This window comes from Balaenoptera musculus, chromosome 6 (genome assembly GCF_009873245.2).
Source record: "Balaenoptera musculus isolate JJ_BM4_2016_0621 chromosome 6, mBalMus1.pri.v3, whole genome shotgun sequence".
NCBI classification, from domain to species: Eukaryota; Metazoa; Chordata; class Mammalia; order Artiodactyla; family Balaenopteridae; genus Balaenoptera; species Balaenoptera musculus.
In genome coordinates, this window is record NC_045790.1 from 111,512,259 (window position 1) to 111,530,943 (window position 18,685).

Here is an 18,685-nt window from a genome sequence, read left to right on the forward strand (position 1 = left end):
CTCACCCCATGAGCCCCACTGGCTGCTGGTTTAGATCAGACCCCGGATACTGCCTGGGAACCGACTCGTCTTTACACATTTTATTCCCCATCTAACTCACAAACTCAAGGTCGACCCTTGGACACAGGCAGGTGAATTAGTGGAAGTGCTGTACCGACACTGAAGGCTTAGATTCCTACTGGTTCCGATTCGTCCACATCCCTTCTTTTGAGAGAAGCTGGGGGTGGTGGACCCCTGGCTCGGCTGCTCTCCCCCCGAGGGCTGTGGGGCCTGAGCATCCACAGTGCCCTCCCCCGGCAGGTGCCATGTTTCACCTGACCTCTCAGGGCAGCCATCCAGGCCTGGCCTTGCTGGGGATGGCAGACGGGTGACGGGTTTGGGTTTGGCTTTGGGGACTCTCCATTTCACCTCTGGAGGATGTTCCCCTCACAGTGAGGCTCTCTCACTGGCTGGAAAGGTGCGCAGAGAAGATCTTGAGGGAAATGCATCAGCTGAGGGATGGAGGGATGGGATGGCCCAGTCCTGGGAGGCCAGCCTGTTTTGGGCAGTGGCTGAGGCCTCACGCAGGAGCCCGGTCCCCAGGCCTGTCGGATGCTCGCTCCCAGCACGCAGGTGCTGCTATGAGATGTGCTAACAGATACCTCTCCCTTGGCCATGACTCCATCTAGTTTACGATTCATGGTCAATGCTGCTATGGTCGGGATGTCTGCGTCCCCCCAAATTCTTATGTTGAAATCCTAACCCCCAGGGATGATGGGATCTGTGCCACAGAAAAGAGGCTCCAGGGGGATGCCTCACCCTTCTGCCACGTGAGGACAACGAAAAATCTGTGACCAGGAAGAGGGCCCTCACCTAACCATGCTGGCACCCTGATCTTGGACTTCCAGCCTCCAGAACTGTGAGAAATAAACTTGTTATTATAACCATCCAGACTCTGGTATTTTGTTACAGCAGCCTGAACGAAGTAAGGCAAATGCCAGCTCTGGAGTCCTGACACGTCCTCACTGACGCCCCCCTCTTGTCCATGCCCCATGTTGAGCACTTTAGTGGGCCCTGCAGTAACCAAGCACCCACTTACACACACACACGCACGTGGTGCCTTTTCTGGGAGGCGAAACAATTGCCTAGAGGGCACATTCTCTAGTCACACAGACCTGGGCTTGGGTCCTGGGCTCTCTCTCTACCTGTGTGACCTTGGGCAGGTGAAGTAAGTTCTCGAGCCTCAGTCTCTTCCTCTTTAAAATGGGGATGAAAACAACAGTTCTTCTCTTACAGGGTCTCTGTGTGGATTTACTGAGACGCCCCCTAAGTCCTGCTGTGTGACAAGCAATCAATGTCAGCTAGCCTCTCCTGCCCTCCAAAATACCCTCAGGAACTCCTCTAAAAACAGAGCCAAGGCATTTAATTAATTAATTCAATACATATTTACTGAACGAGGGAATACTTAGGAATAGATTCTAATGTTATTAACTAAAGTGCCTAGAATATCACCTGACTCAGCAGAGCATCGACTGCGGGTGTGGACAGTACTGGACAAGCTTCCCTCGCTGTGCAGGTGCGGGTCCAAAGTGGGAGGCGGGGGAGGCCACCAAGGGTGCGGACTGCAGGGGAGGGGGCAGCCGCCAAGGAAAAGGGAAGGAAGATGCGCATCTCTTGGACAAAGCGTCCAGGCCGCCCCGCCCGCCAGCCCGCCCTCCGCAACAAGGCTGCAGCAGCTCTGGTATTCAAGCTATGCAGTCCTGCTGGGACAGGAGCCAAGCCTGAAAATCACCTTCCAGTGGGCGGGGAGACGCGGTCCCTCCGGCTGCCCTGCACACTCATTCCCATACCGGTCAACAAGCCCGGTCTCCACTGACTCCCAGAGAAATGTTTCCAGGCCCTTTAAGACCATATTTATTCACACGGGCAGGGAGAAAGCAGGGCTGGCCGCTGAGCAGAAACACCCCTTCACCACAGCCTGGGGTTTACTTTAGGATCTGGCTGGTGCCGGATTTGCTGCTGCGCTCCGCGGCAGGAATTTGTATTTATAGCCAGAGTAAGACTGCTTGGGCTGAGGAGGAGTTTATAACACGAGGGGCTGCCTGTCTGGAGACGGCAGATTTCTGCAGAAGATCTAGGCGTGCTGGAGCAAGTTGCTGGGGAGGAGAGCAGTCAGGAGAGGGGGCACCTGGCCCCCACACCAGCCCTGATCACACAATCAAAGCGCCAGCAAGAACCATCTCATGATGATGACGACGACGACGACAGCTATTCTTACAGAATACTTCCTGCTGGTCAGGTGAGGTGCTAAAGGTTTTACCTGAATCACCTCGTTTACTCCGCACGAAGTGCTGTTATGATCCTTATTACAAGGATGGAGAAACGGGCTGGAAGGGGAAGCCACGTACCTAGTAACACGTGGCTCGGCTCAGCAGAGACGGTGCTGGGGCGGCCATCTCACACTCAGGGAGCGCCCTGGGCACGTGACAGGCCCTAAGCGCGCGGTCCCGCAGCTCTGCAGAACCCGGCCGGCTCACTCCACTCGGAGATCTCCTGAGGGGTGACCAGCCTGCGAAGGGCGGTGAGCCACGGCTTGATATACCAGCCGGGGACGCAGCGAAAAGACCTGCCCTCACGAGAGACACAGGAGCCAGCAGCCCACTCTTTTGAAAACATACACCTGAAAGAACCGCCGAGAGGGTCTTCTGGGTATAAAGGATGAGGGAGGCTGATGTGACGTGTGGCCAGTCACGTGCTAAGAAGCAAAGCCACCTGAAGCTGCCCAGTCACCGGTTTTCAGTGCCACTTCCTTTCCATCATATCCTGGCATGAAAAACGACTAGGGACAGGCCCTGTGTTGTGTTGGCAAGAAAACAGGAAAGCAGACCTTCACATGAAAAATTCTGATTCCTCAATATGACAGACGTTCCATTTAATTCCGCTGATTAGCAGAAAGCTGGGGGAGCCGGAGGCGGGAGGCAGACGGGGCAGCCGGCGAGCCAGCAGCTGAGAGCTGGAGCCACAGGCCAGAGGGTCTTGACGGGCACAGCCACTCCACGGTGACTTGGGCGCCAAGCTTTGGAGAACGTTCAGCTCTACCGATCATGGGGAACACGCGCTCATCGGAGTGAATGGACGTACTGTTGCGGGCAAGTGTTTGGAAGTATAGAGAATTCCAGAGATCAGTCATTACTGTATCCTCTTGGCTCAAGCAAGGCTTATGACTTCATTGTTTTTGGACGCTACTTAGCAAAACAGATAAGCTACTGGACAGCTTGTTTGGGGGCTTAAATTTTTATCCATCATTTGTGAGAAAACATATTCAAGGGAAGGTGCTTTTCTAGGGTGGTTTGGGCTTCCTTCCCCTATGGAGAGCCAGTGGAAACCACAGCCCAGGGCCAGTCCTGGGCTCTGAGGATGCTTCTTTCAACCAGGGCCTGCGAGTGTTGACACAATATGGGTGTCAGTTATTTCTCTTGGAAGGAAGTAAAGCTTTTAGCCGCTGCAAAACACACACGTCCATGATTTCCTGGGGAGGAATCTCCTGGAAAGAACCACATCAGATTTGGTTCTTAGATGGGACGTGACCATTCCTAGGTCACCAGGAAGGACCCTTGATAACGGTCCTTGTCACTCCATGTGGCAAACTGGCTGGAAGACTGCTCGTCTCCTCTCTCCTTCCTGGTCCCAGTTAATTATGTGTTTACGAAAGCCATCCTTCGGGTCTATCCTAGGTCCAGAGGGAACTTCCTTCTTTGATGCGCTTCTGTTAATTTATAACAACTACATGTTAGATAATGTCCAAAGATGAGTTTCCGAAGCCAAGAGGCAGATTCTGCGGCCAATGCCGCAAGCCTCTGCACTTGCGATTTCCCTGCTCAAGGCGAGGCCAGACACTGTTGTTGGTCCCATCACGTGAACAATGAGACAGCGCTCAGCTCACCCAAGAAAGGCAACATCAGCATCATGCTGGATTCAAAACACACCTTCTCTCTTTCTGCATAAACTTCTTGGTGGAGTCTATTTTTTAAACTCATTTCAAAATTCCAATCTGTAATTTTATAACAAAGGATGTAAAAGAACAAAAATGTTCTGCTCAGGAGAATTTTAGGACAGATGTAATAGAAATTTACTATGTTTCTTCTCATGTTCCATATTTTTGCAAGCTGAATCACAAGATCTTCCTTGAAAACACTACATTTTTGGCCCATGGTTTTGTGGCTAATTATATTCTTGTAAGAACCTCCAATACGTTTTAGGATGCCGTGTATATTCATTAAATATTAACCTTAATAATATCAACTCTTCATAAGAAAATTCAGTATAGATTCCAAAATGATCTGAACTTAGTTCTAGAAATCTGACTCAACTATTTTTTACTCAGTTTGGATTTAAACAGCACGACAAGGGCTCTAACTTATACTTATCTTTAGCACTATTTAGAGCCTGTAGCTACACTCTGTGTCAGAACACAAAGGACAAAAGCATGCCTCTCAACGTCTAGCCCGTGCATGGGCTTTTCTTTCTACTGAGCCTCATTGGGTCTCAATGCTTACTGGCCATTAAGCAATTCATAAACGTCAACTTGACACTGTATTTCACAGGATGGGGATCTGGATTCTAACCTTAGCTCTGACTTAAAACTCTGATCAAATGGTTCAGCTTCTCTATTCTGGTGCCTCCATCTCCAGAACAGGGGTAAACATTCCGTCACAGAGCAGGAAGGAAGGGCCCTTGACAAGTCGACAAGCAGCTTGACAACATGAATGTAAAGGCAACTGTCAATGCAGGAACAGCACCCTTAGGGTTCACGTCACACAGGACCTTCACGAGGACCAGGGGCTCCTTTTGGTACCTGACCAGTCGACTGTCACGGACTGAGTCAGATGTACACGTGCAGTGAGGGGCTGCAGGGAAGTTCCTGTGTGTGAAGCAGCCTGCGGGCGCTGACCATCCACAATGCCGTGAGCACCACCAACAGAGTCAGGGAGCCTTCAGAAGGAGGGGCAGAAACAGCTGGCTGGAGCGGCTGTTGCTGCGAGCCCCTGGGGCAAGGACCCCCAAGCCCCGGTCCTGCTTCTGGGCTATGACCAGTCCCGCCTCCTCGCTCGGCCCTTGCTGTCCACGGCAGGTGCGCCAGGCTCTCTCCTGGACTCAGGCGGTGACCATCTCCTCCAGGGCGGGGGCTGGGCACAGAGCCCGGCTTCTACCGCCCCCCTGCGGGCAGCAGAAACGCGGCGGGTGCTTGGCTGCCTGTGCCTCCTGCCTCAGGGCCGTGTCTAGGCTCGGAGGGGCAGGGAACTCGGGCGTCACGCTTCAGGGAAGCGACGGCCACACGAGCACCCCGGGTCACTGAGGAAGGGCGGAAAAGCACAGGGTGAACTTCCCGGAGGAGCTAAATCATATTTCAAGGGCCCAGCAGACAAGAAGTGCCTGTGAATCTCTCGGGCCAGAGAGCCAGCAGCCAGAGCCTCCTGGGTCAGCAGAGAAGGAAAAAGAGGAAGAAAGAGGGTTCTCGGCCACAGCCTGGGATCAGTGCCTCTGATTCGTGGGAACGGAGAGGCTCTCCCGTGATGAGTCCGCTCAGGTTGTTCTGATGAAATGCTCGGAAGCAGGAAAAGACGGCCGGGATGGTCGGGTGCGGGTGAGCTGGACGCCTCCCTGTCACCGCTCCCAGTCAGGTCAGCGTCACAGAGCACCTGCGACTCGCTGCTGGGCCCTGACCCAGGTACAAGGTGCAAGAACATAAAAAGCCCAGTCCTTACTCGCAGAGAAAAAGAGCCTGAACATTGCAGAAGAAAGAAAAACCACCCAATGCGGCAATACCGAGATAATTCCTCCCTTTTTACTGAATGCCAGTGTGCATCTTGCACTACATTACGCTCTTTATGTGGGTTTTCCCTTTAATCCTCCTGACAACTTCACGCCCCCAGTGACAGAGGAGGAAGCGGAGCTGGGGTGGTATGCTCAGGTCCATGCAGCAAGTAAGGAGACAGCCTGGTGGGGAAGGGATTGGGGGAAGTGGGGAAGGGACTGGGGGAAGTGGGGAAGGGACTGGGGGAAGTGGGGAAGGGACTGGGGGAAGTGGGGAAGGGACTGGGGGAAGTGGGGAAGGGACTGGGGGAAGTGGGGAAGGGATTGGGGGAAGTGGGGAAGGGACTGGGGGAAGTGGGAAAGGGCCGGGGCAGAGGAGAGAAGCCCGGGGGTGGGGTGGGAGTGGGGCAGGCAGTGATGAGGAGCCGGGGCAGGAGAAAGCGGAGGGAAGGCGGGGCCCGGGACAGGTGGGCGGACGGGCCGGCCAGGCCTCGGAAGGCCTGGCTCTGCAGGGACGGGGTGACACTTCAGTCTGCCTGTGCTGCTTTGTGGGGAAGGAGGGTGGCCGGCTGTGGCGGCAAGGCTGGAAAGGAGGCCACGGTGGCCACACCGGGGGCGGCGATGGGGTGGAGAGAAGGACCAGCGTGGGGTGGGCGATGGGCCGGGCCACAGGGCTTGCTGACTGGGCGTGCACGTGCCCCGTGAAAACGAGGTGTGTACGTGGGGCTGGGGGGACACGATGAGCTCAGTTCTCGCCTGGGCAACTCAGTGGACAGGGGGAACACGCACAGAAATCACCGGGACGGGGGGCCGAGGGCTTTGGCCCGTCCCACGCGGCAGGCATGTGTGGGGGGGGTGGATCCCTAATCCCAGGGGGCCCAGAGTCTAGCGAGGAGACGCCGGCACCCGCCCACTACGCTCTGTAGTTTGGCCCCCAAGAATGGGGCAGAGCCTGAGAGTCCACGGCTTCCGGGCACCTGAGTGGCCCCCGGGCTGCCTGGGCCGCAGCAGGTCGCAGAGGGGTCCGCAGAGACTCCCTGGCGGGCGGCAGCACGGCCCTGGCTTGCCCGATGCTGATGGCACCGGGGCTGCTCTGCAGGAAAGCCCGCAGAGTCGGGCAGGCCGACGGAACAACGCCCCCCAGGAGAGGTCAGCTTGGAGACACACCTGCCCGTCCCTGGGCCCCAGTGCTGCCCACGGACACTCCCTCTTCTCTCAGAGTGAGTTCTAAGCAGGGCAGGAACCGTAAGGAGAAGGTGGCATCAGGAAGAAACAAGAGGCAGGCACGGGAGGCAGGAACACATTTTTCCCAGCAGGAGGGCACATGCTGTGCTGTGCCGAGCGGCCGGCCCCCTCGTGACTCCAGCCCACAATCCCTTTCTCACCCGGCTCCGTCCTCTCTGCTTTCCCGTCTCCTCCCCCTTCCCCGTCCGGCCTCCAGACCTGTCAGAGTGCCCCGGTCTCCGGGATGCCTGTGACGGGAGGTCGAGGAGGGGGCCGGACAGAGCGAGTCTCCCCCGGGTGGGCCCTGAAGGGCACACGTGCTGCGGCACAAGAGCCTGCGCCCAGCCCTCAGAGGGTCACTGTCAGTGGCTCCACATGTCTCCCCCCTTTAGACTGAAGCCCTCAACATGACACACCCTTGACTTTGTTACATAAAAGATTTTTAAAAACAGATGACAGTTATTATGGGTATTTCTGAAGTTCTTCTTAAAACCTGGGTCTTCTAGTAGTTTTACTTCTCCAGAATCATTTCGGAAGCCAAGATGGTAAAGAAAGTATTTCAACAGATTCCTAGCACCCAGATAGATCTCTTGGTGATAGTAAATATCAGTTGGCAAAGAAAGGATGTACCAGAAAATAGTTCAGGAGATGGCGGAAAGTGATTTTTCTAACGTTGCCGTTGCGATACCTGGAGGGCACTGGCAACCCCAACGGTTACTGACAGACTCTCAGTAACACCTTGGTCAAGGGTAAGGTGAATATGGACCCAACCCAAAACTTTCAAGATTGGCACCACTAGGGTTCAGAATGACAGAAAACGCAAGCCAGAGGAGGGAGATGGTGAGGAACCGGCACGTGGGACTTCAGGGTAGGGGGAAGGGCTGGTGCTGGAGGGCCGAGAAGGGGGTGGAGGTGGAAGGCGGGCAGGAGCACGGGCTCGGCCGCAGTGAGAACAGGGCAGGCAGCCCAGGGGCTACAAGTGATGGAGGAGAATCCAGGGACAGGAGCAGACGCCAGCACCACGTCTGAGAGCTGTTTCTAGGAGGGCCCGTCACTCAAACCCTTACCAGTGTCACCAAGGGGCAGGCCCATTGCAAGGCCCCACAGAATCAGAACAGGAACGAGGGCGTCGGCCTCCCAGCCCGGGGGAGGCTGCACCTAGCTCTCCACGTCATTCTGGCCTCACGGTCACTCATCGTTGCCCTCAACACCTTCTCCTATCAAACTGGTCTTAATACCCTGGACACCACACGCCAGTCCGGCTGCGCATCTCCTAGGATCGCAGTGCGTGGCGGGAAGGAGGGGGAGTCTGCGGGCTTGGGGGCTAAGCAGGCCCAGCCGGAGACCGCGAAGAGGAGGGGGGGCGCCAGGCAGGGACGGGGGCAGGAACGCGTCTGGCGGACAAGTGGGGAAAGAGCGCGAGACGGGGCCTGAGGCCCAGAGGGCCGCGCCCAGAAGGGAGCAGCTCGGGGAGCAAGCTGGTCTGGGCGAAGGGGCAAGACACGTGGAAGGGCTGGCTGCTGCCGCTACCCTCCAGCCCGCTCGCCCAGGACCTCAGTCCCGCGTGCTTATACTGGAGACAACCTTCCAGAGTGTATGCCAGGCCTTCCCGGCCTCATCTTCAGGCAGGGCCCTCGGTGTGAGCAACTCTGACTAGACTTCCCTGACCTTTATCTCCCTGAGATCCTAACTGTCCTTCACACCACCACTCAAGCGCCCCTTCCCCACGAAGCGCTGCCTGACGCTGTCCTGGCTCCGCAGACCATCTGCGACTCTCACGCTGTTACTCACACTCTGCCCGGGCCCGAGTCTCTTTTATGCTCAACTTATTCTGCCTACTCAATTGCAAGGGCTTCTCAAGGATGATGGGGCCATCCTACTCGCTCTGGATCCTTCTTGCTGCCTGACCCGCACTAGGAGAGGCTCCGTGCTTATTGGATTAAACTTATCCTGGGATCCTGGGAAGAGTGAACAAGAATGCTTTTTCAGCACCTACTTCATTTTACATTGATCAAGGCAGGTTTACTGCTCTACAATTCCCTTGGCAAGGTTTTCAGTCTTCCTGTTACATGGCAGAAGTAACAGGTCACTGGACCAAGAACTGTGTGAGGTGTCTTCAGATTTGGCACCTGCTGTATTCCTACGAGGCAGCCCTTGGGAATTCCATGCTGGACTGACGACACAGGCCTAGGGACATTCGGGAATAAAGGGCTGCTCTGAGAGCATGTCAAAGCCCTCTGTCTGGGGCTCATCTTCGAACGTAGCAGAGAATATACGAAGAATACGTTGGTATTACACTAAATCATTTCTCTGGGGTTTCAGCATTTCAAATGTCAAGTGTTGCATACATTTAGGCCATTACTAACAGCTCTTGAGGCCTGGAGGGACTTTCCTTTAAGTGAAATAAAGCACCTTTCTTAGCTCACTCCCCTCAGGCTCCTTTGTGGAGCTGCCGCTGAGAACACAACATTTCTGCTGCAAGATGCCGTAAGACTCCCCTACGTGCCAGGGGTGAAAACCATGACGTACTCATACCCAAACTTAATTAAAATGCCCTCAAATCTTCTTTAATTCTCTAGTAAACAGTCCAATGCATTGACAGTCTTCTACCCCAAACTACTCAAAAGGGATATTGTAGACACTCTTAGGAAAACTCACACTTACTTTCTGTTCACAGAGGGGGAAAAACTGTCAAGAGCTGGGATTGTCTACAGGCCAAGTTTTGCAAGATTTGTGAAAGGAGCTTGCCAGAGGTGCATGCTGAGGAAACAGAGGGCGTCTGTGCACCAGGGCAGGGCTGGGTGGGGGGTGGGGCGAGTGGTGTTTAGCCTTTCTACAGCACGTATGCTTGGCGCAGGCCCTAAAAAGCTAGGCCCTAGCACTGAAGGGAGGACTGCGTCCCAAGGGCCTCACAACGGGCAGGCCCAGCTTAAACCGGGCGCTGGATGGCTCCCAAATACGGAAACCGGACAAGACCACACTGGGAACCCAAGCTTGGAGAGGTCTCCAAAAGTCACCAGGTCAACCTCGTCATTCACAGAGGGAAAGGGAAGTGCAAGCAGGTTAAGCCACTTGCCCAAGCTCTCCTGTACAGAATTAGAGCAGAGCCAAGACCAGAATCCAGAACTCTAAGAGAAAGAGCAATAGTAATAAACTTTCTAAGCTTACTACGTGCCTGGAAGTCTCCTATGATTTTACTTAATCCTCCCATTCACGAACTATTATAAGAGGCAAGGAAAAGTACAATCCCAAAGGACAGAAATTGAGGCCTGGGGAGGATACACCGATTTTAAGTGGAGCCCAAAGGTGCCCCCTTGCCAAGTTCTTTCCCCTGACATCCAGAGTTTCATTGGAACAGATTAATTGGGTCAGCACAGCCGCACTACTAAGCTGTGTCCTAGGCAATGACAGACAGTTACCGTTGTTCTAAGCCACAAGGTTTTGGGGTGGTATGTTACGTAGCAAGGGTTAGCAAAAGCTAACTGATACAGCTCCCAAACTCAAACTCCGTCATGCCGGGTATAGCCTGCTCTCCGGGGCTTTGCTTCCTACGTGAGGACTACTCCTTTTTAAACACAGAGCACCACAGGGCTGACCCCAGGCCCAGTGTGAGAATGGAATAAAAAGGCCAAAACATCCCTGCCCGTTTATGCCTGGGTGATGGCGTTCCAAGCGTGGCCGCTCACGTTCCCCACCCCACCCGCTCCCACAGTCCCTCGGGCCACAGCCAGCCAACCACGCGTACCCTTTCCCATCTAGCGCAGGGGCCTGCGGAGAGACAGAGCCGGCGATGGGCAGCAGCACACACGGCGGGAGGCAGGAGCGACAAGGGAGAGATCTCGCTCACCAGTTTCCCAGTAGCGAGCAGCAGGGAGCGACTCACCGAGGGCACAGGTAAGTTGCCGTGCCGGCTGAGAAAGGAGTTAGAGACGGACACACTGATGCCCTGAGTGGCACTGCCGTCCTCGGGAGTGAAGGCCACTTTAGTTTGCTGGACACAGTAGGAGACAGAGGAGAAGGAAGAAGCAGCATAGGAGGCCTGCTGGACAGAGGAAGGAGAGAGAAGACAGGGAAGGAGGGAGAAAAGCAGAGAATAGTCAGGCATGTACACATAAAGGCTAAACAGGCTGCTACCCGACTCTGCTGGGACATTCTGGAGAGGGACGGCTTCCCGGCCCAGCTCAGGGGTTAAGGATGCCTGCCAAAGGCGACCTGGGTGAGCGGGCACCCTCTTCACTTCTGGGTCCACTGGAAGTGGCGGTAAGGTGGGAGGAGCCACGCAGACCTGGGTGAGCCCCTGCTCTTCCGCTTATTTCGGCCCCCAGACCCCCTCTGTGGGGTGGCCGTGCTCCGGCAGAGCGCAGAGCGGGAGCCAGGCTGCCTGGGCTTAATCTGAGCCCCGCCACTCGTGACCTGCTTGGCCCCGGGCATTACTCAAAGCTCTCTGTGCCCCAGGTTGTCATCCGTAGGATGTGGGGAACACGGTGCGGGGCGGTATGCATGGAAAGCGCTTAGAACCAGCCTCCCTCAGCGCACGTGGGCCAGCAGGTGTAACCAGCACTCTCACTTTTGTCTGGAAAAATGGGGTCACACTTCTTGCGTCTGCACTGGAGAAGGGATGCCAAGCAGCCGGCACAGGGCATGTTACGTGTGTGCCCGGGCTTCAGTCAGAGCTGGGCGTGGCTCCCAATCTTCCACTTCTAGCAGTGGGCTTTGAGTCAGTCTCTCCAGCTCTCTCAGCCTCAGTTTACTTAAAATGGGGGTGCCAGGGGCCGTGGGGAGGATCGTGCGACACCATAGGAAAGCCCCGGTGCTCACACAGGGCGGTGTTCAACAGGGTGTCGGCCCACCTCCCGAGCCCCCTGGCAGGTATCTCCCCAGAGCTGCCCTCACCACCGCCCTGCCACAGGTGAGGCCGTCTGACAGCTCTCTCACGCGGGCTGGGACTCGCGTGCGCTCCTTAGGGATCTCTCCCCAGTGCTCTGACGCCTATGGGCTACACGGTACAGAGAAGATGCCCAAGGCCGGCCGAGAGGCACGCGTGCACTCCAGCAGGAGGGGATGAGAAAACTTCACATTTCAACCTAACTGGCCCAGCTGTCCAACCAAACATTTTAGGTCAGAGGTCCCGGGGGCAGGCATTTATATTTCTGTGGTGACAACTCCTTCTTGAAATCCTAGAATCAATTTTCAATTTTTGTTCATATTTGGGCATGTTCAGGTGTCTGTGGGGTGAGCAGGACAGGTGAAAAGCTGAGACCCTGAGCACAACTGCTGAGACACAGCTAGCTGGTGGCAGAACTGCGACTCACGACCCCCAGCCCGAGCCTGGCCTTTCCTCTACTAGACCAGGCTGTCCCCCAAGAGGCTGGCTGTGGCTCTGCGGGGCCAGCCCCAGAGCCCGCTGAGTGTAGGAAGGCTCGGGGACGCCTGGGGCCAGGCATGCTCGAGGCCCAATCACAGCACTGCTGAGGCCCAGACAGTTTCGAGGAGTCACCCAGGGGCCTTTGTCGTCCGGTCGGCAGCTGCCTCCCAGAAAAGTTGGGGCAGCACCTCACGTCCTCTCGCAATGGATAAAAGGTGGCCTGGCCAGCCACGCTGGGCCCCTCGCTGGTTAAATCACTACCAGCGTAAGAGCAAGACAGCACATGCAGCTCTGATAAAGTCGGGACTCCTCTCCTGGAGAACACGGCTGGATGGGACATTTGGATTCCACAACCTGACCAGAGCCCACTCGGTTAGTAAACTGGTGGCAAAGAGAAAAGGGTTGAGAGGCGCACCCGCCGTGCCCCTCGTCTGGTCCCTGAGCCTCACAGCCTGCCCACGGCTGGACAGCCTGCCTCTGTGCCACCTACACGGAGTCCTTACACAGGAGGGGATTTTGAAGGAGGAACGGTGCGCCATGCCTGAAACACAAAGCGGCTCTGTGCAAAGCCATCCTGCTTCAATAGAGCTGGTTCTCACTGGGTCATCCCCGGCCAGGGCGGGGTGTTAAATCACTGGGCAGAGTGAGGCCCATTATGTAAATCAAGTCCACAGATGGCCCTACACAGACAGTGCCCTGTGCTCTGATTGAGTCCCTCCTTTCTGGGAGGTCTATATTGGAGCCAAAGAAGAGAGAAAAAGGACCGTCAACAGAGAAAGCAAACATTCTGAGTACAAGCCAGCCCCAGCTGCAGGGGCTGCTCTGGAAAAGAAAGGCGCCACCCCCCAGGGTGGGGAGATGGTGCAGCAGGAGACAGGCCGCGGTGAGGGCACGGGAGCACGGTCCAGAGCCCTGGCCCGGAAGGAGAGGCGCCGCAACCTGCCCCAGGACCATCCCAGTTGCTAGAGACCCGTGAGGATGAGAGGCTGGTCGCTGGGGGTGGAACAGCGAGGGCCACCCTGGCGGGGGGGCCGCTTACCAGCTGCCGCTGCTTGGGGGGCAGGGCAGGGGGCGGGGCGAGCTCCTGCGGGGCGTCCCCGGCGCTGAAGGAGTCGCTGAAGCCGTACACCTCCATGAGAAGCTTGTTCTTCTGCTGGTAGACGTGCTCCTTCTGCGGCGTCTGGTAGAACACGGAGGGCTGCGGCTCCGAGTAGTCCTCGAGCAGCTGCATGTAGGCCAGCACTGCGGACACAGACGGGGCACTGGGCTGGGGACCGCCGTGTCCAGACCCCCACCCTGCCCCCTCACGGCGGCCAGGGTGAGGGCCCGGAGAGCCCACCCTGTACGACACTACCACGCGGACACCCATGTCAAGGCGACGTGAACCCTGACTCGGCGACCATGGCGTGTCACGCGGGGTCACGGCGGAGGTGGTGACCGGGGTGGGGGGAGCCGTGTGTGTGGGGGAGGGGAGGGCAAGGACCTATGGGAACTCCCTGTACTTTCCGCCCAACGTCCCTGGGAACCTAGAACCGCTCAAGGGAATAGAGTCTGTTTTTAGAAAGGCGTAGGGGGCACTCCACTCCTTGCTGAGAAGCCCTTGGGGCTTTCCAGCCTCTCCAGGGCCGTGGCCCGGGCGCCCAGCGCATGCGGCCCGTTCCTCTGGCTCTCTCAGTTCCCGGACCACGCTCGGGGCTTTCCGCAGTGCTGTTCCGGCTGCTCTTCCCACAACCCTGCTGCTACGCTGCAAGGCCCGACTCTTTCCCTCCTTTGGGCCTCGGGCTCAGGTCCCCTGACTTCCATCGAGGCCTCTCACCCCCGGCCCTGCCCCAGCAGCCCCTCCTTGGCCCCACGTTCCCTTCCTTTGGAGGCTTTCCCACAGCGTGTCACGAGCTAGCTGGGCTTTTTTCATTCGTCTGATTTTTCTGAGCACCTACTATGTGTTAGGCACTGACCCAGGTGCTGGGACTACACAGGGGCCAGCAAAGCGAATCCTTCGCCTGCATGGCGGTCACACCCTCCCCAGGGAGACAGAAAACAGGCCGAGGTGGGGTATGTGTGTCCCATGGAGGACAGTGAAATGGGGTGGCGATGGGGGTGCTTCTCTAGAATACAGGTGAGGACGGGTGGAAGAGTCTTCCCGGCCAGGCAGAGGCCCACAGGCAGGACGAGGGTCCGGTGGGCAGAGCACAGCCGGTGAGGGGAGAGGGACGACCCAGGAGGTCGCATGGGGCTGTGTGAATGGGGCAAGGAAGCGGGCTTGATGCTGAGTTGGCGGGAACCCACAGAAGGGCGCCCCCCCCCCCCCGGGTGTGCCCGGAGCTGCTTCGTCTTGGGAAGACAGTTCTGGGCGGCTGTGCTTGCTCAGGTGAAAGGCCACAGGGGGGGGGTGGGGGGGTGAGAGTGGTTTGGTTCAGGAAGAATCTCCAACGCAGGTGCAGCAGGACTTACTGCCTCTCACTCAAGAGCGGAAGCTGCAGGAGGGCAGGGACCTTGTCTGTCCTGTCCGCTGCTGTCTCACCGGTGCCGAACACACAGCAGGCATCCACACATATTTACAGAATGAATGAATGAAGAGAACGCATGTCCCCCCAGCATCTGTCCCTGCTCAGTGACTTGCTGAACGAGGCTGCAGCCCCGGGGGCGGGTCTTGCAGAGCACCCGCTGGGTAGGCAAGAAATAACAGTCACTAAGCTCTTCCCCTCCAAGCCCAGAGGCTGTATGGAACATCCTCTGTACAGAGGGACGAACAGAGAGAAAAGAAGTGCTCACACTGAAACATAAGGATCCTCTCCTCTCTAAAAGCCCTTGAAGAAGCCCTAGCCCCGGTGCTTTGTGACCACCTAGAGGGGTGGGATAGGGAGGGTGGGAGGGAGACGCAAGGAGGAGGGGATATGGGGATATATGTATAGCTGATTCACTTTGTTATAAAGCAGAAACTAACACACCACCGTAAAGCAATTATACTCCAATAAAGATGTTAAAAAAAAAAAAAAAAAGCAGCCCTAGCCCTTGCCACCGCGGCCATGTGTCGCGGAGCCGCGGACTCACGGCAGAGCTGCCTGCACCTACAGGGCACGCACGGTGGGCAGGCGCCCCCACCGGCAGTGTGGCATCACCGACGGAGCCCTCGGCCGCAGACGGCGGCTCCGCGGCAGGTGTGAAGCCCTCAGCCCTCACGTGAGGGCACCAGCGTATACTTTATTTCTGACTTCTGGTGGTTAGTGATCCAAGCCCCATCTTCTGAGCCAGGCCTTTCTGAAGACTCCAGAGGGCTCTGGGAGAAGTGACAGTCTGGACCTGACAGAGCCGTCATCTGGCGTCCGTAGCTGTGAGGGCTGGACTGGAGCAGAAGCCCTTTCTCCAACCCCAAACTACCTGTGTGGACGGGATCTCGCACTTTACACTCCCTGTCGCAAAGTCGAGTTCAAGGCAGGCCCAAACTGCTCCGCCCTTCCCCTTCTCTAGGTAGCGAAGGAAGCTCCTGGGTGTTAGGGCATCCCCTATACAGACGCGTGTTTGGAGGGAAAGGCACCGTTGCGCCCCTCAATACCTGCGTCAGGAATAAGTACTAACTTATTTAGAGTGACCGCGCATGAACTAAGAGGGAGGTGAAGGGATGCGAGCACCTGCTAGGTGAAGCCAAAGTTCAGATACCAAGAAACCATAGCAAGGACAAGTTTGCAGGGCTTAACTTTGTATTTTCAAATAACCAGAAAGTTGGGCTTAACTGGAGACCTAAACCAGTCAGAAATGAAAGGACAGAGACACTTTGCTGGGGAAGGCAGCCATGAAGGTAGGGAGATGGTCTTTTTCTTCTCTGCACCTCACTGGGGGTCAAGGTAGACAGGAAATGCCTTTCTCCAAATACGTCTTTCTAGCACCCTTCACTGAAAGAGGGGGTTCAACGTTACCTTCTTTATTTAAAGGAATCAGTAAGAACATCTCAGCTCCAAAAAGCACAGAGTGGAGCTTGGCTGTAAAAGGTGATTTCCCCCATAAAATCGGTGCTTCTCAAAGAGAAGCACAGCTTGCAGTCCCCCTGGAACCCCACATCACCTCTTCTCTAACACTGCACAAGCAACACCACTGGGTTCCAGGGGAAGATGCAAACCATGAAGACGATCCCAAATGCCCACAAATTTCTCCCTAAGGAGCCTGAATGCAACCACCTCTGCCTGACCAAAATGGAAAGCTTCAGTAAGGCTGCGATCTTTTCAGGAGCTCCATGAACTCCTTGATGTTGAAGTCCTTGTAGAGAACTGCTAACCAAGCACAGAGAAGCAGCAGCGATGGTCACCACCTTCTAGAAACAAGGAGGACCAGTCCATTTCAAAGGCAGCCCAGCACAAGGGCCCAGAGACTACAGCGGCCGGCATCACTGGGAGTGCCGAGTGGGCACCGGGGGCTGTGGGCAGACGGTGATGAGGAAGCTCGTCTGGCACAAGGGGCTCACAGGGCCAGGGACCCTCAGAGCAACCCGAAGGACGGGGATGCGCTCTGACGCGAGGCTGCGCGCGCACCAGCTTTGTCCAGCGCTAGCCAAGTATAAAGATGATGATGGCCTCCTCCTTTCCGTCAAAGCAACTCTGTGCGGAGTGTTCCACGGGGTTGCAGATTGGAGCTCTTCAAGGGTCCCCTCGGGAAGCGAAGAGCAGACCTGAGACTAGGACTAAGCCTCGGGGAGCCTCAAGTCAGGGGTCCTTTCACAGGGCACTGAGGAGACCACCGGCTGCGCAGGGCTCACAACTGGAAGCTGGCACAGGGCTCAGGGAGGTGGGGGGAGGCAGTGAGCTGAGCTAGGAAAACACTGCTCAGAAGCCCACATCTGCCACCCACTTCCTTGCTGACCTGATCTTGGGCAGAGGCTCAGTTCCTTTGAGCTCCAGTTTCTTCAGCTATAAAAAGGGGGCTAATGACACCCGGCCAGCCAGGAGGTTGGTAAGGACGAATACGACAGAGTACGTCAGAGTATGTCAAGCTTCAGCCCAGGGTGCCACACCGGAGGCACTCAGTAGATTTTAAAGGTTTGCAGGCACAAGAGCTACAGACATTGACGGATGACACAGAGCCTAAAAGTGGATGCCTAAATTAATAGGAAGTATTTTTAGCCACAGGAGACTTGAGGCTCGTCAAAAGGCAACAGTGGACGCCTCCCCCTTTCCTTTTCTTTTCTGCCTGAAGCCGGCTGCCCACACCTGGTCTAAGAGCTCAGACGCGAGGCTCCTGGCTCCCCAGCCAGGCGACACCACAAATCTGCTGTGGTTTGCACGGGTGCAAGCCTGCTCTTGGTCTAGGTCCAGAAGATTCCTAGGAAAGGACAGGAAAGGGTGCGAGCCCTCAAGGGCACGCTGCTCAAGTCAAGGCCAGGTGGGTGCAGGGGAGAGGCCCATAGCTCTTTAGACACCTGTGTGTGTAGACAGAGAGGCGCAGAAGGAGACGTTCCTGGCCTTGCTGTTTGCAGCTCCCTATGCTAGCGGCCTGCTTTCTAGTGAGTGAACTTACATGACAGATGGGAATGACATCATTAGCCTTACAGAGCCAGCTCTCCCTCCAGCTGGGGGACCATACCACCGAGGCCATTATACAAGCTGGGCGACACCCAGTGCGGTAACTAAGGCCAGGTCTCCCCTTCTGAGAACGGGCCGCTCTCGGCAGGGCCAATGAGACGCTCTCACTTGGGAATTTGGAATGGATACTCAACTTCCAGGTCACAGAAGTCATCTGATGGATGTTTCCACTGAGGCCAGGGAATCCTGGGGCTGTGGGCTGATGTGGCCACACACATATCGGAACACTGACAGCCTGTCTGCCCAAGGAAGATGAGGCAGAGCTGCGCGAGTGACGCGGGGAGAGGGCGGGGCAGAGAGACAGGCAACACAGAGCAGTCAGGGAGCCAGCAGAAAAGCAAATCCCTGCAGAACTCTACTTAGGACCTTGGAAAATATTCAAAATACAAAAATCCAAAATTTCAGCTCTACCCTTGGGCCCTAATAACATCATATATCATAATATCTGGTTCAAGAAGTGTCCTCAGCAACTCCAACCAGGCAATCCCAGATTCCAAGTCGTTATGTGACATTTCAGTGTCTGCACACAGAAGACAGAGTGGTACCAGGGTTCTCTCTAAACAGTCCCCTGCATTTCATGGAGCATTAGAAAACCCCTGTGGGTGTGATCAAGGCTATTTTAATTCAAATGTCTGTTCTGCTTTACCCAGATATAATGCCGTGATATTTGTTTCTCTTTGTCACCACGTGTTCGGGCCAGAAGGTCAACTGACTGCCATCTACAAGAGGCCAA

The 18,685-nt window shown here is 56.1% G+C and overlaps 1 protein-coding gene across 1 annotated transcript in view; it reads right to left on the minus strand.

The window, feature by feature from the left end:
* RAPGEF1 (Rap guanine nucleotide exchange factor 1) overlaps positions 1–18,685 on the minus strand; it is a 140,765-nt gene that overhangs the window by 25,911 nt on the left and 96,169 nt on the right. The window contains 2 exon segments of the mRNA XM_036854496.1: positions 10,901–11,056; positions 13,422–13,624. Coding sequence (XP_036710391.1) covers positions 10,901–11,056; positions 13,422–13,624 — 359 coding nt within the window.